This window comes from Salvelinus alpinus, chromosome 32 (genome assembly GCF_045679555.1).
Source record: "Salvelinus alpinus chromosome 32, SLU_Salpinus.1, whole genome shotgun sequence".
NCBI classification, from domain to species: Eukaryota; Metazoa; Chordata; class Actinopteri; order Salmoniformes; family Salmonidae; genus Salvelinus; species Salvelinus alpinus.
Window position 1 is genome coordinate 7,477,377 of NC_092117.1, and position 21,322 is coordinate 7,498,698.

Genomic DNA, 21,322 nt, shown 5'->3' on the forward strand with positions numbered 1-21,322 from the left:
CTTATCAACATGTTTGTGAGGCGAAAAGGCAAAGTTTTATGAAACGATGTGACAACACACAGTAGTAGCATGCACTGTTTGTACTGTGTGCGTCATTGCGGGTAAGCTAACTTTACCAGTCAGGAAGTACAGTAGGTCTACAGTGGCTGTCAACTAATTAACGTGACGGATGACGACTGCGGGAGATCTAACTGCTCGAGAAATACATTTGAGATAGCCAACCATCCTTAGGAGAATAGACCTAATTTCTCCAAAGAGATGTCGCAGGTTTAACTCGTTTAGATCCGCATCAGTAATCCAACTGCGGCGCGGATCTTCCCTCCTCACCACACTAGACAGGTCAAGGCGCGCAGCACAATGTTATTCAAGCAATGAATCCTGCGAATTTCACTAGAACTGGAAGGAATACAGAAGAATATATATTTGCGGTTGGTACTTACAAACTCCTTGCCTTTGCTATCGGAACAATTGGACTCTTCGGATTTTGCAACAATATTATTGTCATCATGCTGTACTACAGATTCAAGAGACTCCGGACGCCCACAAATTTGTTAATAGTAAACATAAGTATAAGTGACTTGTTGGTGTCTGTCATTGGAATTAACTTTACGTTTGTTTCGTGCATCAAAGGCGGATGGGACTGGAACGCGGCAACATGCGTCTGGGACGGATTCAGCAACAGCTTATTTGGTCAGTATCTGAGCTTCTGTGCTTTGGGTGTCTTACCTAGATTCACACATTAATCTAAAATTAAATTAAAAAAGATGTTTACTTATTTAAATAGGCCTAATCCAATATGTTTTGTGGCAGCCTTTTCATTTAATTTGTGTTCCATGTTTGTGTATTTCAGATTAGTTTTTTGGGGTATTACATTTTCAGAACTCTGTGATCCTTGTATAGTCTATTTCGAATGTTACACGGGACATTTACTACGCATCTTATTCTAAAGAAGAACTGTTTAGCCCACTTTCTCCCTATTTATTTATGAAACCAGTCTTTATATGGTTGTGGATGTTTATGAATGCCATTTCCGCTATGGGGATGAAGCTGGTTCATGTCAAGGACACCTCGGAAATACCTGTGTAATTATATCCCGATCTGTGTCTGCCTCCCCTTTTACACACTGGAAAATATGGAATATTCTGACAAGTGGCTAGTTTTCTACACTGTAATCATTGTACATACAGTTGAATTCGGAAGTTTACATACAATTTTGCCAAATACATTTAAACTCAGTTTTTCGCAATTCCCGACATTTAATCCTAGTATAAATTCGTTGTCTTAGGTCAGTTTAGATCACCACTTTATTTTAAGAATATGAAATGTCAGAATAATAGTAGAGAGAATGATTTATTTGAGCTTTTATTTCTTTCATCACATTCCCAGTGGGTCAGAAGTTTACATACACTCAATTACTATTTGGTAGCATTGCCTTTAAATAGTTTAACTTGGGTCAATCGTTTTGGGTGGCCTTCCACAAGCTTCCCACAATAAATTGGGTGAATTTTGGCCCATTCCTTCTGACAGAGCTGGTGTAACTAAAATCAAATCAAATCAAATGTATTTATATAGCCCTTCTTACATCAGCTGATATCTCAAAGTGCTGTACAGAAACCCAGCCTAAAACCCCAAACAGCAAGCAATGCAGGTGTAGAAGCACGGGGTATTACATTTCAGAACTCTGTGATCCTTGTATATACTATTTCGAATGTTACACGGGACATTTACTACCCATCTTATTCTAAGGAAGAACTGTTTAGCCCACTTTCTCCCTATTTATTTATGAAACCAGTCTTTATATGGTTGTGGATGTTTATGAATGCCATTTTTCCGCTATGGGGATGAAGCTGGTTCATGTCAAGGACACCTCGGAAATACCTGTGTAATTATATCCCGATCTGTGTCTGCCTCCCGATCTGTGACTGAGTCAGGTTTGTAGGCCTCCTTGCTCGCACACACTTTTTCAGTTCTGCCCACAAATTTTCTATAGGATTGAGGTCAGGGCTTTGTGATGGCCAGTCCAATACCTTGACTTTGCTGTCCTTAAGCCATTTTGCCACAACTTTGGAAGTATGCTTGGGGTCATTGTCCATTTGGAAGACCTATTTGCAACCAAGCTTTAACTTCCTGACTGATGTCTTGAGATGTTGCTTTAATATATCCACATAATTTTCCAGCCTCATGATGCCATCTATTTTGTGAAGTGCACTAGTCCCTCCTGCAGCAAAGCACCCCGACAACATGATGCTGCCACCCCCGTGCTTCATGTTTGGGATAGTGTTCTTCGGCTTGCAAGCCTCCCCCTTTTTCCTCCAAATCAAATCAAATCAAATTTATTTTATATAGCCCTTCGTACATCAGCTAATACCTCGAAGTGCTGTACAGAAACCCAGCCTAAAACCCCAAACAGCAAGCAATGCAGGTGTAGAAGCACGGCGGCTAGGAAAAACTCCCTAGAAAGGCCAAAACCTAGGAAGAAACCTAGAGAGGAACCAGGCTATGAGGGGTGGCCAGTCCTCTTCTGGCTGTGCCGGGTGGAGATTATAACAGAACATGGCCAAGATGTTCAAATGTTCATAAATGACCAGCATGGTCAAATAATAATCAGGAGTAAATGTCAGTTGGCTTTTCATAGCCGATCATTAAGAGTATCTCTACCGCTCCTGCAGTCTCTAGAGAGTTGAAAACAGCAACGATGGTCCTTATGGCCAAACAGTTCTATTTTTGTTTCCAGAGGACATTTCTCCAAAAAGTACAATCTTTGTCCCCATGTGCAGTTGCAAACCGTAGTCTGGCTTTTTTATGTCAGTTTTGGAGCAGTGATTTCTTCACTTGCTGAGCGGCCTTTCAGGTTATGACGATATAGGACTCGTTTTACTGTGTATATAGATACTTTTGTACCTGTTTCCTCCAGCATCTTCACAAGGTCCTTTGCTGTTGTTCTGGCACTGATTTGCACTTTTCGCACCAAAGTACATTCATCTCTAGGAGACAGAACACGTCTCCTTCCTGAGCGGTATGACGGCTACGTGGTCCCATGGTGTTTATACTTGCGTACTATTGTTTGTACAGATGAACTTGGTACCTTCAGGCGTTTGGAAATTGCTCCCAAGGATGAACCAGACTTGTGGAGGTCTACAATTTTTTTTCTGAGGTCTTGGCTGATTTCTTTTGATTTTCCCATGATGTCAAGCAAAGAGGCACTGAGTTTGAAGGTAGGCCTTGCAATATATCCACAGGTACACCTCCAATTGACTCAAATTATGTCAATTAGCCTATCAGAAGCTTCTACAGCCATTACATCATTTTCTGGAATTTTCTAAGCTGTTTAAAGCACAGTCAACTTAGTGTATGCAAACTTCTGACCCACTGGAATTGTGATACAGTGAATTACATGTGAAATAATCTGTCTGTTAACAATTGTTGGAAAAATGACTTGTGTCATGCACAAAGTAGATGTCCTAACCGACTTGCCAAAACTATAGTTTGTTAACAAGAAATTTGTGGAGTGGTTGAAAAATGAGTTTTAATGACTCCAGTCTAAGTGTATGTAAACTTCTGACTTCAACTGTATATTCATTTCATGGGTAGACTATGACATAAGTACAGTATGTTCAAGAATGTTTGTATCAATTCCAGGGGTTGATTTAAATAGCTGATTGCGTCTTTAGTGCATGTTAAATACACTATATATACAAAAGTATGTGGACACCCCTTCAAATTATTGGTTTCGGCTATTTCAGCCACCCACGTTGCTGACAGGTGTATAAAACCGAGCACACAGTCATGCAATCTACATAGACAAACTTTGGCAGTAACTGTAACTGCTGTTATTGTGAAGTGGAAACGTCTAGGAGCAACAACGGCTCAGCCGCAAAGTGGTAGGCCACACAAGCCGGGTGCTGCACATAAAAATTGTCTGTCCTCAGTTGTAACACTCACTACCGAGTTCCAAACTGCCTCTGGAAGCAACGTCAGCAGAATAACTGTTCGTCGGGAGCTTCATGAAATGTTTTCTGGACTGATAAATCACGCTACACCATCTGGCAGTCCGACGGACGAATCTGGGTTTGGCGCTTATTCAAGCTTAGTAAATTTGAATTCTCAACACTTCTTGGAAAGCCATTCTGGTGTGTAATTGTTCTGCTGAAAATAAAATTAAGTTTTAGGTTTTCCTAAAACGTTTTGCCTGTCATTTGCTCATCTCATATTTCTTTTGATCCTTTAGGGCCTGGCGGTAACAAGCACACCCATAACATGATGTTGCCACCACAATACTCATCTTATTACACTGAGTGTACGAAACATTAAGAACACTTTCCTAATGTTGAGTTGTTACTCCGTTGAATCCTATGGGGAATTATTGATATCGATAATAAAAAGGTTGATAAAAAAAAAAAAAATGATATAAAAAATGCAGTGAATAGATGATAAAATGGCTATCCATACAGTTCCTGTTCTTTTTTTCCGACCCATTCCAGCTATATAATTATCGTCATTGAGGGCTTAGGGCGAGCAAGATAAATAATTGTGCAATCACATAACTGTCTCTTCCCTATTTATTATAGGAATCATCACTTATTAATGAAGAGGTCTGCTAATGAGGTGGTTAGTGCAACCTTCACGCCCTCTGCGCTCTCTCACTCTCTCGCTCCCTCTTTCTCTCTCTCTCTTTCTCGCTCTCTCTTTCCCAGTATCTCTCTCAGGCACATGTAATCTACTGTAGGCTAAGTGCAATATTGTCCAATATACTTATATGGGGGACTTTTCTCAGCTGTCCGATGTCTTCATATATTGTAAACTATTTACTTTTTTATTTATTTACATTACATGTTATTTGTTGCCTCCAAAAATAAACGGTTCACTCTTGTAGGATGGATGGGGGTGGTAATTTGACTTTGATGCCCGCATTGCAGCTCACTATAGTACAATTTTGCAGAGACACTGAAGAAGATGCTGGTTAATATAAAAATGAATGATGATTAGCATACAGGCACACTAAAGCCCCTCAGAAAGAGATGAATGGCACAGAGTATTGATACCACGTTAATCTACTATGCATGTGAAGCAACTCTCACATTCTTCAACAGTCTAAATTTGGATGGCTATCTCAGGACATCCTGCACCTGTTACACCCATTGTACTCATGCAGTGTGGTCCTGTCAGTTTGATCTGTACAGACATGTTATGTATTAGTTGTGTTGCAGTGTGCAGTGACACTCTGTGCATGGACATCTCCCCTGATATTGCAACACACCTGTGCTGCAACACTTGGTTTTATGTTTTATTGAAATTGTTGAAGGTGGAATGTGTGATTTGATCGAAATGATGCGGTTCTGTGTGTTGACAGAATCAAGTGCACAAACAACAGGACACCTCTCCTATTACTTCTCTTGCTAAGAGGATATTTATGATTACTGATTATACATTGGGAAAATATTGATGAGGACTGAGTAATAACTGTAATAACCAATTGCAGTACTAATCAGGACCTACATATAGATATTGCATAACCCAGATTCGGAAGTCATTACTCAGCATCATCACTCATCTCCCTCCCTTCCAGGCATCGTGTCCATCATGAGTCTCTCAGCTCTGGCCTACGAGCGCTACATCCGGGTGGTCTATGCTCAGGTGGTGGACTTCCCCTGGGCCTGGAGGTGCATCACCCACATCTGGCTCTACTCCCTGGCCTGGACAGGGGCCCCTCTCCTGGGTTGGAACCGCTACACTCTGGAGATCCACCAGTTAGGCTGTTCCCTGGACTGGACATCCAAGGACCCTATCGACGCCTCCTTCATTCTCCTCTTTCTCCTGGCCTGCTTCTTTGTCCCTGTGGGCATTATGATTTACTGCTATATGAACATTCTCTACACGGTGCGAATGGTAAGAAGAAGGACGAGACAGTCTCGCTCGTCTCTCCCTTCCATTTTCTTCTGTTGCTTCATGTTTATGTCAGTGTGGTTTATGTCGATCGTCTTTTAACGTAAAGGTCCAATGCAGCCATTTTTATCTCAATATCAAATCATTTCTGGGAAACAATTATGTACCTTGTGATTGTTTTGTTGGTATATTAACTAATTTACCACCTGGTGATGTCACCAGGCAGGCCAAAACTCTATCCCACCAAAACAGGCTGAAATTACAGGCGGTCTTTTCAAACTGCTCTTATGCTAAAAGGGCATTATCATCATTTCCACAATTTCACAGTATTATTCCTACCTCATAGTGTGGAAATACATATACAGTGGGGAGAACAAGTATTTGATACACTGCCGATTTTGCAAGTTTTCCTACTTACAAAGCATGTAGAGGTCTGTAATTTTTATCATAGGTACACTTCAACTGTGAGAGACGGAATCTAAAACAAAAATCCAGAAAATCACATTGTATGATTTTTAAGTAAATTATTTGCATTTTATTGCATGACATAAGTATTTGATACATCAGAAAAGCAGAACTTAATATTTGGTACAGAAACCTTTGTGTGCAATTACAGAGATCATACGTTTCCTGTAGTTCTTGACCAGGTTTGCACACACTGCAGCAGGGATTTTGGCCCACTCCTCCATACAGACCTTCTCCAGATCCTTCAGGTTTCGGGGCTGTCGCTGGGCAATACGGACTTTCAGCTCCCTCCAAAGATTTTCTATTGGGTTCAGGTCTGGAGACTGGCTAGGCCACTCCAGGACCTTGAGATGCTTCTTACGGAGCCACTCCTTAGTTGCCCTGGCTGTGTGTTTCGGGTCGTTGTCATGCTGGAAGAACCAGCCACGACCCATCTTCAATGCTCTTACTGAAGGAAGGAGGTTGTTGGCCAAGATCTCGCGATACATGGCCCCATCCATCCTCCCCTCAATACGGTGCAGTCGTCCTGTCCCCTTTGCAGAAAAGCATCCCCAAAGAATGATGTTTCCACCTCCATGCTTCACGGTTGGGATGGTGTTCTTGGGGTTGTACTCATCCTTCTTCTTCCTCCAAACACGGCGAGTGGAGTTTAGACCGAAAAGCTCTATTTTTGTCTCATCAGACCACATGACCTTCTCCCATTCCTCCTCTGGATCATCCAGATGGTCATTGGCAAACTTCAGACGGGCCTGGACATGCGCTGGCTTGAGCAGGGGGACCTTGCGTGCGCTGCAGGACTTTAATCCATGACGGCATGGTGTGTTACTAATGGTTTTCTTTGAGACTGTGGTCCCAGCTCTCTTCAGGTCATTGACCAGGTCCTGCCGTGTAGTTCTGGGCTGATCCCTCACCTTCCTCATGATCATTGATGCCCCACGAGGTGAGATCTTGCATGGAGCCCCAGACCGAGGGTGATTGACCGTCATCTTGAACTTCTTCCATTTTCTAATAATTGCGCCAACAGTTGTTGCCTTCTCACCAAGCTGCTTGCCTATTGTCCTGTAGCCCATCCCAGCCTTGTGCAGGCCTACAATTGTATCCCTGATGTCCTTACACAGCTCTCTGGTCTTGGCCATTGTGGAGAGGTTGGAGTCTGTTTGATTGAGTGTGTGGACAGGTGTCTTTTATACAGGTAACGAGTTCAAACAGGTGCAGTTAATACAGGTAATGAGTGAAGAACAGGAGGGCTTCTTAAAGAAAAACTAACAGGTCTGTGAGAGCCGGAATTCATACTGGTTGGTAGGTGATCAAATACTTATGTCATGCAATAAAATGCAAATTAATTACTTAAAAATCATACAATGTGATTTTCTGGATTTTTGTTTTAGATTCCGTCTCTCACAGTTGAAGTGTACCTATGATAAAAATTACAGACCTCTACATGCTTTGTAAGTAGGAAAACCTGCAAAATCGGCAGTGTATCAAATACTTGTTCTCCCCACTGTAGATATAACAAGGGAAAACTTGTTTTTGACAGAATGAGAGTTCCAAACCTCTGCCAATAACAGCCCGTTTTCAGTTTTCCCCTCCCCACTCAGACCACTCCCAGATAGTCTTAGCAACATTTTTGCTTGAGAAATTGCTATTTGCTAAGACGTTTTTTTTGTTTCTTTTTGACCACTTTAATTGAAAACAATCACAGTAAAGTACTTAATTGGTAGCCAGAAATGATTTGATTTTGAGATAAAAATGGCTGCAATGGACCTTTAACTAATTTAACACCTGGTGACGTCACCACGCAGGACAAAAGTCTTTTCAAACAGCGCTTACGCTAAAAGGGCATTATCATCATTTCCACAATTTCACAGTATTATTAACCTCATAGTGTGGAAATATATATAAAACACAGGAAATCACGTTTTTGACTGCACGGGGCCTTTAAAGAGCTCAAGAGTAAATAAATAAATAAAATTGAAAAAATCTGACCAAGTCCAGAGTAAGTCGATAAAGTGAACTGAACAGAACCAAACTAATCATAGATGCGAATGCCTAATACAGAATATAGAAAAACCTTTCCTCCTAAGGACATTTTCTATGCAGGTTGATAATTATTGTCATGGCTTTTGCCCTGGAGGCTGAACTTAGTGATTTCCGCTAGATGGGCCAGCTGCAAAGTCAAAATGTGCTATTTCGTAAAAAATCATGAAAACAAAAATGACCTTTTTGGTCTTAATTTAAGTTTAGATTTAGGCAGTAGAGTTAGCAGTGTGGTTAAGGTTACGGTTAAGGTTAGAGTTAGGTTTAAAATCTGATGTTATTACTTTGTGGCAGTGCCAGATAGTGACCACTCTGCAGTGCTGCCTCCAGGGCAAGATTCATGACAATAAATGCCAACCTGCATTTTCTTTGCGAAGTACAAACTTTCATGGACATTTTTGTTCCATTATCACAGGGAATGACCACCACTTGATCTTTTTCCTTTTATCTTTCACCTACCTTTCCAAATGTATCTACATTTCCTCCATTCTTCCTTCCTCCTTCCTCACTCTTAAGTGCTTCAAATCATCCTGATGTACCACTTTACCACCCTGCATAGAGGGTTGCCTGTGAGGATAATAGGGGTTAAAGTGGGTTCACTCAGCAGTGGACCGCACGGTTACTATGGAGAGTATAGTATGGTGTGCGGGGCTCTGTGTTTTTGCACATTTTTGTGTGTGTGTGTGCGTGCGTGCGTTTGCGTGCGTGCGTGCTTGTGTGTGCATAAACTAATCTGATAAAATACTATAGTATACTATGGTATAAATACTATAGTATTCACTGTAGTGTTTCTGCATGTCTAAAGTCAGCTAAAACACTAGTACTTACTGTAGTATTTACCGTAGTATACTGTAGTATTTACAGTAGTATTTACTGTAGTATACTGTAGTATTTACAGTTAACTATAGTATAAATACTGTAGTAACATAACCATAGTATATACTATAGTAATTAATGTAGTGTTTTTGCAGATTGTCATATACTGTAGTATTTTCTGTAGTTTTTTTGTGGACTGTAGTATAATGTAGTATTTTTGTATTGTTTTTGTGACATTACTGTAGTATTTATTAAATTGTTATTGTTTTATTATCTTTGACATAGAAGTGGAGGCTTTCTGCTTCAGGAAACCTACTGGAGAAATACTAAAAGAGCACATTTTTCCATAACCTGTAGGTAAGACTGGGGTCTGAACGGAGAGCTCAGAGCTTCTGCTCTTTTCTATAACCTGTAGTATAGTAAGTAAAGAGACGTGTAGGCTTGTAGGGAGAGCTCAGGGCTTCTGCTCTTTTCTATAACCTGTAGTAGAGTAAGTAAAGAGACGTGTAGGTGTAACGGCTTTCTTCCAGGGGTGGAGAGGACCAAAGTGCAGCGCGGCTAGTGTTCAACATGTTTAATTAAAGAACAAGTGAAACACTACAAACAACATACAAAATAACAAATGTGAAAAAACCGAGACAGACCTATCTGGTGCAGACAAACACAGAGACAGGAAACAATCACCCACAAAATCCCAACACAAAACAAGCCTCCTATATATGATTCTCTATCAGGGACAACGATTACCAGCTGCCTCTGATTGAGAACCATATTAGGCTGGACACAGAAACAGACAAACTAGACACACAACATAGAATTCCCACCCAGCTCACGTCCTGACCAACACTAAACAAGCAACACACATAATAACTCTGGTCAGGACGTTACAGTAGGCTTGTAGGGAGAGCTCAGGGCTTCTGCTCTTTTCTATAACCTGTAGTGAAGTAAGTGAAGAGACGTGTAGGCTTGTAGGGAGAGCTCAAGGCTTCTGCTCTTTTCTATAACCTGTAGTAGAGTAAGTAAAGAGACGTGTAGGCTTGTAGGGAGAGCTCAGGGCTTCTGCTCTTTTTTATAACCTGTAGTAGAGTAAGTAAAGAGACGTGTAGGCTTGTAGGGAGAGCTCAGGGCTTCTGCTCTTTTCTATAACCTGTAGTAGAGTAAGTAAAGAGACGTGTAGGCTTGTAGGGAGAGCTCAGGGCTTCTGCTCTTTTCTATAACCTGTAGTAGAGTAAGTAAAGAGACGTGTAGGCTTGTAGGGAGAGCTCAGAATTTCTGCTCTTTTCTACCGCTCTTCTCAGTGTGTCTATCCAGTCGAGGGTGAGGTTTGGCAAGGGGGAGGGATGTTGGAGTTGTCCTTTTGTCTTCTGCTACTTGATTTTAATTAAAACAAGCTTCATTGGATAATTAAATGTAAAGAAGAAAAATAAAGAAGACAAATAAAAAAGGAGGGGGGAGGGGATAAGAGCCCGGTTTAGGGTAAGGTTTAGGGGGTAGGGTTGGGAATCAGATACGGACCCGGTTTAGGGTAAGGGTTTGAGTTGGGAGTGGGATTTAATATATATTAAATATTTATTAGAAATTTAAAAAATATGGGATGGAAACTTGCTCTTCAGGTCACTTGGAGAGTGTGGTGCTTTGTGATTGTGGGTAGTTGGTTGAGGATGTTGATTGTGCTTCCATCTTCCAACAGGAGCGGGCAGAGAGAATTACACACAGTTCTCAAACCTGTAGGGAACACAACATATGGTCTATACTTGGAATGTATATTTCTCACTCATGGGTGGCACAAATTGCCACATAGGGAGGGGAATGGGCACGGTATATGCAAATTAAATACTGTAGTTAAAAAAGTGTAGTGTTTTGCGGACTAGCGTTTTTGCGGATACTCTAGTATTTAATATAGAACCGTATTCTACAGTATATTACAACATTCTATAGTAAGTACTACACATGATAGAGGGATACTACAGTGTGTAGTATAGTATTCTACAGTATTCTACAGTTTACTCTAAAGTAAAATAAATTAATGTGGGTGTAGTCAATTCACCCAGATGTTTAGCGGTATCTGTGCAACGGCTTGGCACCGCTGCCTCCACTGTGCCTGTTTTTGCTTCTTTAAGTATTTACAACATTTAAGGAAGTAAGCCATTACTGCACAGCACCGATCGCTGCAGCTGTACATAGTCCATCTGTAAATAGCCCACCCAATCTATCTACCTCATCCCCATATTGTTTTTATTTACTTTTCTGCTCTTTTGCACACCAGTATCTCTACTTGCACATCATCATCTGCTCATTTATCACTCCAGTGTTAATCTGCTAAATTGAAAATACTTCACTACTATGGCCTATTTATTGCCTTACTTCCTCACGCCATTTGCACACACTGTATATAGACTTCCTTTTTTTCTATTGTGTTACTGACTGTACGCTTGTTTATTCCATGTGTAACTCTGTGTCGCACTGCTTTGCTTTATCTTGGCCAGGTCGCAGTTGTAAATGAGAACTTGTTCTCAACTAGTTTACCTGGTTAAATAAAGTTTTTTTAATTTTTAATTTTTATTTTTATAAACAGTCCCAGGTCCCCAAGACATCAAGGCTTCCCTCAACCACTAAAGATCTGCCCTTCCCCTGCCCATGTTTGTTGAGAGTGCTCTGAGAACCCTTGAGAAACTCAGCATGAACCTCTGACTCAACATTATAGGGAAACCTCAGTGAACTGCAGTCTTAGAGAATGCTGATTACTACTGGGCTTCGTAAGACCATCAAAGAGAGGTTTCTATATGTGCAAGCTCTGGAGTATTGTATCCTTCTCAAGAGAAACACTTTGGCGAGCTTTAAAAGACTGTTATGTGAGAACTCTTCATAAATTATGCCCCAATCAAAGTTTCCATGACTATCAATGTCAGGAAGTGGGGCCAAGTCAGTTCGTGGTCCATAATTGATTAACAATTATTTAGGGTAGTAAGGAGTGACTGACTGACTGACTGACTCGTTTAATTGGTCTACCAAGACGATAGAGCAGTTTCAATCCGTTTAGACATTTTCTGACCATTGCCATTCAGACCATTAGTGGTGACTCAGGAATCTCTGCTCTCCCTGTTTGGTCTGTCTATTACTGCACAGATTCTCTATGCCCATGCTGATGCATAACCAAAGGTCAATGTTCTGTTATGCCCACCTGAGACTCAGATATTCAGTTCAGATTAAACGTTTTTGTGTGTGCCTAGGCCTACATACCGGTAAGACAATACAGTATACACAACAAAGACAAAAATACAAGCTATCAAGTAACAACAAGGCCGACTTCCAATACCTACATCAAATTCAAAGCAATTGGCAAACTGAAAAGCTGACCGGAAAATATAAACAATGACAGCCTAAATCAACAGATACATCTGCATGATTCATTTAAATAAAAGGCGTAAATTAAAGGTCGGTTGATTCTTACAATCAACAAGGACGCGTGACAAAAAAAGGAAACTCAACCAAACAATGTCAAAATGAGGAGGTAGCCTACAAATGACATTTTAGGGATTTAATGTCTGAATTAGAAATAAAACAAAATAGGGGATGGAAACTTGCTCTTCAGGATACTGGGATGGCATGGTGCTGTGTGATTGTGGGTAGGTGGTTGAAGATGTTGTTTGTGTTTGTTTTTCCATTGCCGACAGGAGCGGGCAGAAAGGATTACGCACAAATTGCGACATGGGGGAGGGGAATGGGCAGGGTATATGCAAATGAAATACTGTAGTTAAATAAGTGTAGTGTTTTTGCAGACTGTAGTGTTTTTGCAGACATAACTGTGATATTTACTACAGTGCTTTTTTGCAGCTAATACTTAGTGTATTTACTTTAGTATTCTATAGTATATTATTCTATAGACATTCTTAGCCATTTTCTGACCATTGCCATTCAGACCGTTAGTGGTGACTCAGTAATGTCTGCTCTCCCTGTCTTCTCTGTCAAATCACCATTCGGACAGAGCTTCCACGACCCCTGCCACAGCACCGTTATGATACTATCCTACATAAGATTTAATCACTTTTAAAACCATGACCACAGAGAGACTGTCAAAGAATACAGCAAATAGCTGCTGTTTTTATGAGTGAGTTCATGTTTAAGTTTTTATTCAGCACTGTCAACACTGTTTTTATTCAACACTATTACATAACATGAAACATGCTTTTCCTTACTTCCACTTGTGCTGCGGCTGCAATGAATGAGGAGCCAAGTGTATCGATAGCTCTGCGTTTTTATTATTACTAGCAGCTCGTCCTGTCTACTTTAATATCAAGGAATATTTCACTTTCTCTGGTCATAGGAACAACATGAATTTGTGCATGACTGAGGCAGATATTGTTTCACCATCAGGTGGAAGACGGTCCACTCTCTCTGGTCAGTCTCACTGGTAGAAAGGAAGGAGAGAGCAGGGACCGTGAGATGCGGACCCTCTGCTGCTCTCTCCCTCCGCTGAGACTAATGCCGTGTTCAAAATAACTGGGAACTCGAAAATCTCCAGCTTCCGACTTAAGTGCGTTCAAGACAACTGGGAACTTGTAAAAGAAAAAACTACATCTAACTGGGAAAAATCGTTTTGAACGTTTATCCAACTCAGAATTCCAAGTTGGAAACTCGAGCATCTTTCTAGACTTTCCGACTTGAAGATCACTGACTTCATGATTTAACTTCGGTTATTTTCTGATTTCCCTGTTGTCTTGAAAGCATCATAACCATCAGATGCAGAAAGCGTCAGTCCAGTAAAATAACAATTTTTATTATTTCAATTCATGGTCCGCAGTGCCTCGCAAGTGCTACACCAACTGATTTATTTTGTTATCAAAGCTCAAGTTTTTAAATGTAATATGGTCTGAGAATAACAATATTGTCAGGAGAGGGATATAGCCAATATGCTGTGATAATGGCCTACTGCCCAAACACCTTTTCACCCTTATTTTACCAGGTAAGTTGACTGAGAACACATTCTCAGCAACAACCTGGGGAATAGTTACAGGGGAGAGGAAGGAGGATGAATGAGCCAATTGGAAGCTGGGTATTATTAGGTGGCCATGATGGTATGAGGGTCAGATTGGGAATTTAGCCAGGACACCGGGTTTAACACCCCTACTCTTACGAAAAGTGCCGTGGGATCTTTAGTGACCACAGAGAGTCAGGTCACCCATTTAACATCCCATCCAAAAGACAGCACCCTACACAGGGCAATGTCCCCAATCACTGCCTTGGGGGATTGGGATATTTTTTTAGACCTGATGATAAAGTGCCTCCTACTGGCAATCCAACACCACTTCCAGCAGCATCTGGTCTCCCATCCAGGACCAACCCTGGTTAACTTCAGAGGCAAGCCAGCAGTGGGATGCAGGGTGGTACATCATTCCTACAGAACCTTTATTTTTATTAGGTTAATGTTACATTGTTCAAGTCATGTTTTAAGTCATACCCATAATCTTACCTCATTCGCACACTGTATATCGATATTTTCTAATGTGTTATTGACTGTACGTTTGTTTATTCAATGTGTAATCTGTGTTGTTGTTTGTGTCGCACTGCTTTGCTTTATCTTGGCCAGGTCGCAGTTGTAAATGAGAACCTTTTGACTGTGCTTTTTGACTGTGAAAGGGATCTTGACCACTGGTTGTTGATCACTGGTCTATGTCATGGAAAGAGCAGGTGTTCTTAATCTTTTTGTATACTCAGTTTATAACTAATATGTCAGTGGAAGGGACGTATAACTGCAGTGGTTATACAGTATGTCCCAATTTGTTGACATATTCTAAGGAGACCATGTTGGTAAGTGATGAGATTCTTTCCTGTTGTCATTCCCTACAGCTCCGCTCCATCCAGGACCTTCAGACAGTGCAGATCATTAAGATCCTGCGCTATGAGAAGAAGGTGGCCGTCATGTTCTTGCTGATGATCTCCTGTTTCCTGGTGTGCTGGACACCATATGCCGTGGTGTCCATGATGGAAGCCTTTGGCAGGAAGAGCATGGTCACCCCCGCCATCGCCATCATCCCCTCCTTCTTCGCTAAATCCAGCACGGCGTATAACCCTCTCATCTACATGTTCATGAGCAGAAAGGTGAGGGGACCCCTGACACACCTATACGGATAGAGGAAATGCTTTGAAACAAGCCCTTTTCCAAATTTAAAGAAAAATCACACTTCAAAATCAAGGTTTGTCTGTTGTTTACAGACCTCATTGTGCCCTAAGTGAGATTTGGTTAGGCTCGCCCCCACCTAGTGGGCAAAACATTTAAGCTGCTCCCCTCTTGACAGTGGAGAGAATAATGTTACAGTTTTAAAGTAATTTTCCTGCCATTCTACACATTTTGCCATGAGGCGTACAAAAATTGTTTCAGTTTTAAAGCCAATTAAAACAAATAAAAACACATTATGCCATGGGGTGGAGAGACATTTTTGCAGTTTTAAAAACACATTTCATGCAATTCTACTCATTTTGACATGGGCAGCGAAAACATTTAGCTGATTTAAAGCAAATTTCCTACAATTCTATACATTTTGCCTTGGTTCAGAGAGAAAACTTTGTAGATTTAATAAATTATGCCATGATTTATGCCATGTTCATATGATATCTGGGTGAGAGTGCTGAGTACCAGGCAGTTAACAAGTTTGGTAGGCTACTAATGACCATTAGCAGCATCAGAGCTTGGAGAAGCCTAGTTACCAATGACTAAACAGTCATGTGGAATTTGACTGCCTTCATGACTCGTGATCGCCGGTGTGGCGGTAATACGGTCACAGCAACATCCTTACTCTAGCCAACATCTAAAACCTTGAATGCCGAATTACTGACTGACACGCAACGCAGTGCACGCGCCCCATTGATTTTGTTAGTCACTCTCACCCCCTTTTTTGCGACTTGTTCGAATCATAGTCGCACACCTAGCCTATAGGCCTATATGTTTTAATAATGTTTGTATCACAACGTAAGTGGCCAAATAACATCTTAAAATTAAGAACATTAATCTGCTTTACGAGGGGTGTAGAGCCTAACAGCAGCGTGTGAGTTTCAACTTTGGGGAGGATAATTCTCACCATAAAAATGCAGCTTTATAATTAAAGCATTACATGCATAATTGCATTTGCGGTCACTTTTGATAATGGTGTTTTCCGCTTATAGCCTACTAGCCTACAATGTGCACATTGCTGCGCTTATAATGTGAAGAAATAGCCTAATAGTTTATCAACATTTTAAGCTAAACGTTCTGATCTGTTGCATCAGCCACATTGCATAAAAAAGTTTTTGGGATGCTAGTGGTTGTATTAATTTGTGATCTATTGCATCCCACATCTGTACCAGACTATGTTTGGAATATTTATTTCTTGTACAGAATAGAATAGTTCGACTTTTGTTCTATGGGGGATAGTAGATTGACATAGGCTAGTGCTTTTGCTGTTTGTTAGGCCTACTCATCTTGTTGGCTGACAAAAAGTAAATGTGGACAGTTCTTCCAATATGCACCTCCTCTTTCGGGTTAGGCGTCCCGCTAGCGGGACAACTTCCGGTGAAACTGGAGGGCGCGCAATTCAAATAAATAATCATCAAAATTATGGATATTAAACATTTATGTACATACAAGTGTCTTATATCGGTTGAAAGCTTTAATTCTTGTTAATCTAACTGCACTGTCCGATTTACAGTAGGCTTTACAGCGAAAGCATGCCATGCGGTTGTTTGAGGACGGCGCCCCAATTCAAAATATTTTTCCACCGGCACAGGTTTCATAATTTCACAAATAGCGATTAAATATTCACTTACTTTTTGAAAATCTTCCTCTGATTTGTCATCCAAAGGGTCCCAGCTATAACATGTAGTGTCGTTTTTTTTGATAAAATCCTTCTTTATATCCCAAAAAGTCAGTTTAGTTGGCGCCATCGATTTGAGTAATTCACTCGTTCTACTTGCCAAGATAGGAATCCGAAAATCTACCCCTAAACTTTGTTTCAACAAGTCAAAATACATTTCTATTTAATCCTCAGATACCCTAAAATGTAATTGAACTATAATATTTGATACAGAAAGAAGTATGGGAGCTAGATTTAATTATTTTCCTATTCTTTCCAGTGTATGAGCATGGTCTCTCAAAAAAAAAGAATTCCGGTTGGTTTTTCTTTGGATTTTCTCCTACCTTATCTATTGTGTTATACTCTCCTACATTATTTAAAAAATGTCTACAAACTTTCTACAAACAAAGTGTTTTCTTTCCAATGGTACCAATTATATGCATATCCTGGATTCAGGGCCTGAGTAACAGGCAGTTTACTTTGGGTAGGTCATTCAGACAGGAGGTGGAGATAAAAGGAGCCTTATGAAGAAGGACGCTCGCAGTTTTGTCCCCGATGTGTCTGTCTTCATTTGTAGCCTGTGAGAAAGATCCGATCACGTGACAGAGAGCCATGTGAGTGAGAGGGCTTCCGATTGCACAGAACACTCAGGGAGAAGGGCACAACGCAGCACTCCGGGAAGCAAACGGCATTGATTTTTTTAAGGGTGCATTACGGCCCCAAAGGGATGCTGCCGTGAAATTCGAGGCATTATCAAGTGCTTGTCAAATTGTGAATGAGACTATTGGAGTGTGTACAGCCTGCTCAAAAAAGGCAGAGCTCATGCCATTCAAGTAACTTTTTTCAAATCATCATTAGAATCTCATCATGCAGCCTTACAATGTATTACAAATCTAAAACATAGAGACCGACGTTTGTAGAGCAACTAAAGTTACATTAGTAACTCTAAATTAAGCAAATAGGAGTACCTATTTCTTTGTTAACAGCTCAGCACAGATTAGCTGCATGTGCGCACTCCCTCGGATCGTTTGGGGACTATTTTATTCAGCTTTATTCTATTGTATTCTTCATACTATAAAATAATATCAAATAACGCCATGGAATTATGAGCAGATATGTACAGCCGCTAGACTAACGTACCTAGCAATCTAAAAATGTTTAGCTAACATAGGCTAATTGAGTGACTGTCAGTGACTGACGTAACGAGGAAAACTGCTGGTGCACAACCAAATTTCGAAATTACACCTTGTGTATTCTACTTTTCTACGTCTCAACATTAAATTGAGACCCTGACTGAGTTCCTCTCTCTCTTCTCCTCCTCCTGTCCCTCTGGCAGTTCCGGCGCTGCTTGCTGCAGCTGCTGTGCTCCCAGCTCTCGTGGATTCAGAGCAGCATCAAGGACCGCCCCCTGGCCCGGAGCATCGAGCGGCCTATTCGCCCAATCGTCATGTCCCACCGAAGAGGCGGGGAACGACCAAAGAAGAGGGTGACCTTCAGCTCCTCCTCCATTGTCTTCATCATCGCCAGCAATGACGTGCACCACCTGGACACCACCTTCAAGAGCGGCGGTATGTCGTCAGAGGGCATCCAGGTGCGGCCGCTGTGACAGACCATTATGGGTACTGTAGTACATCGTGCTACGCCCATGTCACCATGGGAACTGACTAATCACCTCATATCACCTGTTCCTCTGTAAACCTCAGAACTTCCTCTCATGAAACACAGAACCCAGAAGTTCCAAAACACCCTTCTGACACAAGACTATTGTTACTCTTTTACGCCTTTTCAAGATCCATCACTATAAACCGTAGAGACTTATTCCCAACCCTCTTTCACTGTGCATCAGAAGGAACAAACCCTTCCCTGGAAGTGTTCAATGTCCTGTATTCAGACTGTCTCACCGTGAACGCTGTGAAACACTCCATTCTACCATCTATCCATCAGTTGTGGTAACCGGATGATGTAGCTGTGAGGTTGTGACCTATTTCTCTTGTCTTGAACTGTCTTTGGCATAGTCTGATGCTGAGCTGAGCGTTTTTAAACAGTACCTCCTGCGTCATAACGGAGGCCAGCAGTGTTAATGGAGAAAGTGATGTTGATTATTACTATTTCCCTGGTTGGCAGCTCTATTGTGCTTCATGAACTTATAGGGAAAAGCCTTACAATATTGCAGCAGCAAATTCTGCACAACACTCTCTCCGCCTTTGTCACGTCCAGATACATTAAATATATCCTATATTCTGGGGTGAAAGTGGATTTCATTTCTTCCCGGTGCGGGGACCTCCTGTATGTGTGCACGCACTTCATTCTTTTTTGTATGGGCCTATTCATAGAATTGCATATATAATCCCTATTCATTTAATAGGATGTCTATGGGCCTATTCATAGAATTACATATATAATCCCTATTCATTTAATAGGATCTCTATGGCCTATTCATAGAATTACATATATAATCCCTATTCATTTAATAGGATCTCTATGGGCCTATTCATAGAATTACATATATAATCCCTATTCATTTAATAGGATGTCTATGGGCCTATTCATAGAATTACATATATAATCCCTATTCATTTAATAGGATCTCTATGGACCTATTCATAGAATTGCATATATAATCCCTATTCATTTAATAGGATCTCTATGGGCCTATTCATAGAATTACATATATAATCCCTATTCATTTAATAGGATCTCTATGGACCTATTCATAGAATTGCATATATAATCCCTATTCATTTAATAGGATCTCTATGGACCTATTCATAGAATTGCATATATAATCCCTATTCATTTAATAGGATCTCTATGGGCCTATTCATAGAATTACATATATAATCCCTATTCATTTAATAGGATCTCTATGGGCCTATTCATAGAATTACATATATAATCCCTATTCTTTTAATAGGATCTCTATGGGCTTATTCATAGAATTACATATATAATCCCTATTCATTTAATAGGATCTCTATGGGCTTATTCATAGAATTACATATATAATCCCTATTCATTTAAAGGATCTCTATGGGCTTATTCATAGAATTACATATATAATCCCTATTCATTTAATAGGATCTCTATGGGCCTAATAGTCCAGATTTGTTGTTTAACTTTTAAAATGTATTAGCCTACCTTTTAATGTGGCATAAACACAACCAGTCATTAAGTTTTCATCTGATTGTCAAACAATTACTTCAAAAGGTTAATGTAGGCTACCTGTGCATGTTACCCAGGGACGGCAGAACGATTTTTTTGACAGGGGTTGCGGTAAAAAAAAATCAGATTATGACTTCCGACGTTTGTTAGGCTATTTGTTAGTCAACTTGTCTGTAATTAGATACGTGCATGTTGTCTTCTGTCATTACTCGACGCTCGTCTAGCATACTAAATAAAGCCTCGCTCACCAGAATAATGTCATAAACCGATCACTGCATCATCAACAATATAGTTGATGTCTGTAAAGTTTCTCTTTCATTTCTGCTTCTCTCATAGAGCAAGGGACCAGGGTGATTTTCCGTGCAACATTTCCAAATGACATCAGTTTGACCGATTTTGCATGCATATTTTATGTGGTTGAAAATGAAAGGCTTTCATCCTTTACAATATGTCCCTGAAAGAAATGGCACGTTTAGACTACACACTGTCCCTAAGTGCGCATTCGCATTCTCTCAAGATGCTGTTCCAGAGACAAAATCAACATTTGGTCTATAATTCTACAGAGAGAAACACTTAATATTAGTTAATATTATAATAGGCTACGTGAGGCCTACAGTCAGTGTCCAGGACCTCACCCACTGGGCAAAAACTGGTTGAATCCACAAATGTAATTTTATTTAACCAAACAAGTCAGTTAATTCTTCGTGCCTTCCACGGGACGGTTGAGCTAATGCGATTAGCATGAGGTTGTAAGTAACAAGAAAGTTTCCCAGGACATAGACATATCTGATATTCGCAGAAAGCTTAAATTCTGGTTAATCTAACTGCACTGTCCAATTTACAGTAGCTATTACAGTGAAAGAATACCATGCTATTGTTTGAGGAGAGTGCACAATTTTGAACATGAAAAGTTATTAATAAACAAATTAGGCACATTTGGGCAGTCTTGATACAAAAGTTTGAACATAAATACAATGGTTCATTGGATCAGTCTAAAACTTTGCACATACACTGATGCCATCTAGTGGCCAAAATCTAAATTGCACCTGGGCTGGAATAATACATGATGGCCTTTCTTTTGCATTTCAAAGATGAAGGTACAAAAAAATACAAAAGAACGATTGTTTCTTTCT

General features: G+C 40.5%; 1 protein-coding gene and 1 non-coding gene across 3 annotated transcripts; one reads left to right on the forward strand and one right to left on the reverse strand.

The window, feature by feature from the left end:
- The first annotated feature begins 231 nt into the window (after positions 1–231).
- On the forward strand, positions 232–19,278 carry opn3 (opsin 3). Of its 2 annotated transcripts, XM_071379553.1 has the most exons (5): positions 353–428; positions 631–690; positions 5,567–5,886; positions 15,049–15,300; positions 18,364–19,278. In XM_071379553.1, the coding sequence occupies exons 3-5, from the start codon at positions 5,581–5,583 to the stop codon at positions 18,631–18,633; spliced, it is 828 nt and encodes a 275-aa protein (XP_071235654.1). In that variant the 5' UTR covers positions 353–428; positions 631–690; positions 5,567–5,580; the 3' UTR covers positions 18,634–19,278. The 2 variants fall into 2 exon arrangements, with proteins under 2 accessions (XP_071235653.1, XP_071235654.1); XM_071379552.1 differs by having other exon boundaries at positions 232–690.
- On the reverse strand, positions 9,491–9,543 carry LOC139562727 (U7 small nuclear RNA). Its single transcript, XR_011672434.1, has one exon. It is a non-coding gene; the product is annotated as a U7 small nuclear RNA (small nuclear RNA).
- Positions 19,279–21,322: the final 2,044 nt, after the last annotated feature.

Coding starts and splice junctions, on each gene's coding strand:
- opn3 (XM_071379552.1), top strand. CDS start 372: ATGAATCCTGCGAATTTCACTAGAACTGGAAGGAATACAGAAGAATAT. Junction 691..5,566: donor ATTCAGCAACAGCTTATTTG/GTCAGTATCTGA, acceptor CCTCCCTTCCAG/GCATCGTGTCCATCATGAGT. Junction 5,887..15,048: donor TTCTCTACACGGTGCGAATG/GTAAGAAGAAGG, acceptor CATTCCCTACAG/CTCCGCTCCATCCAGGACCT.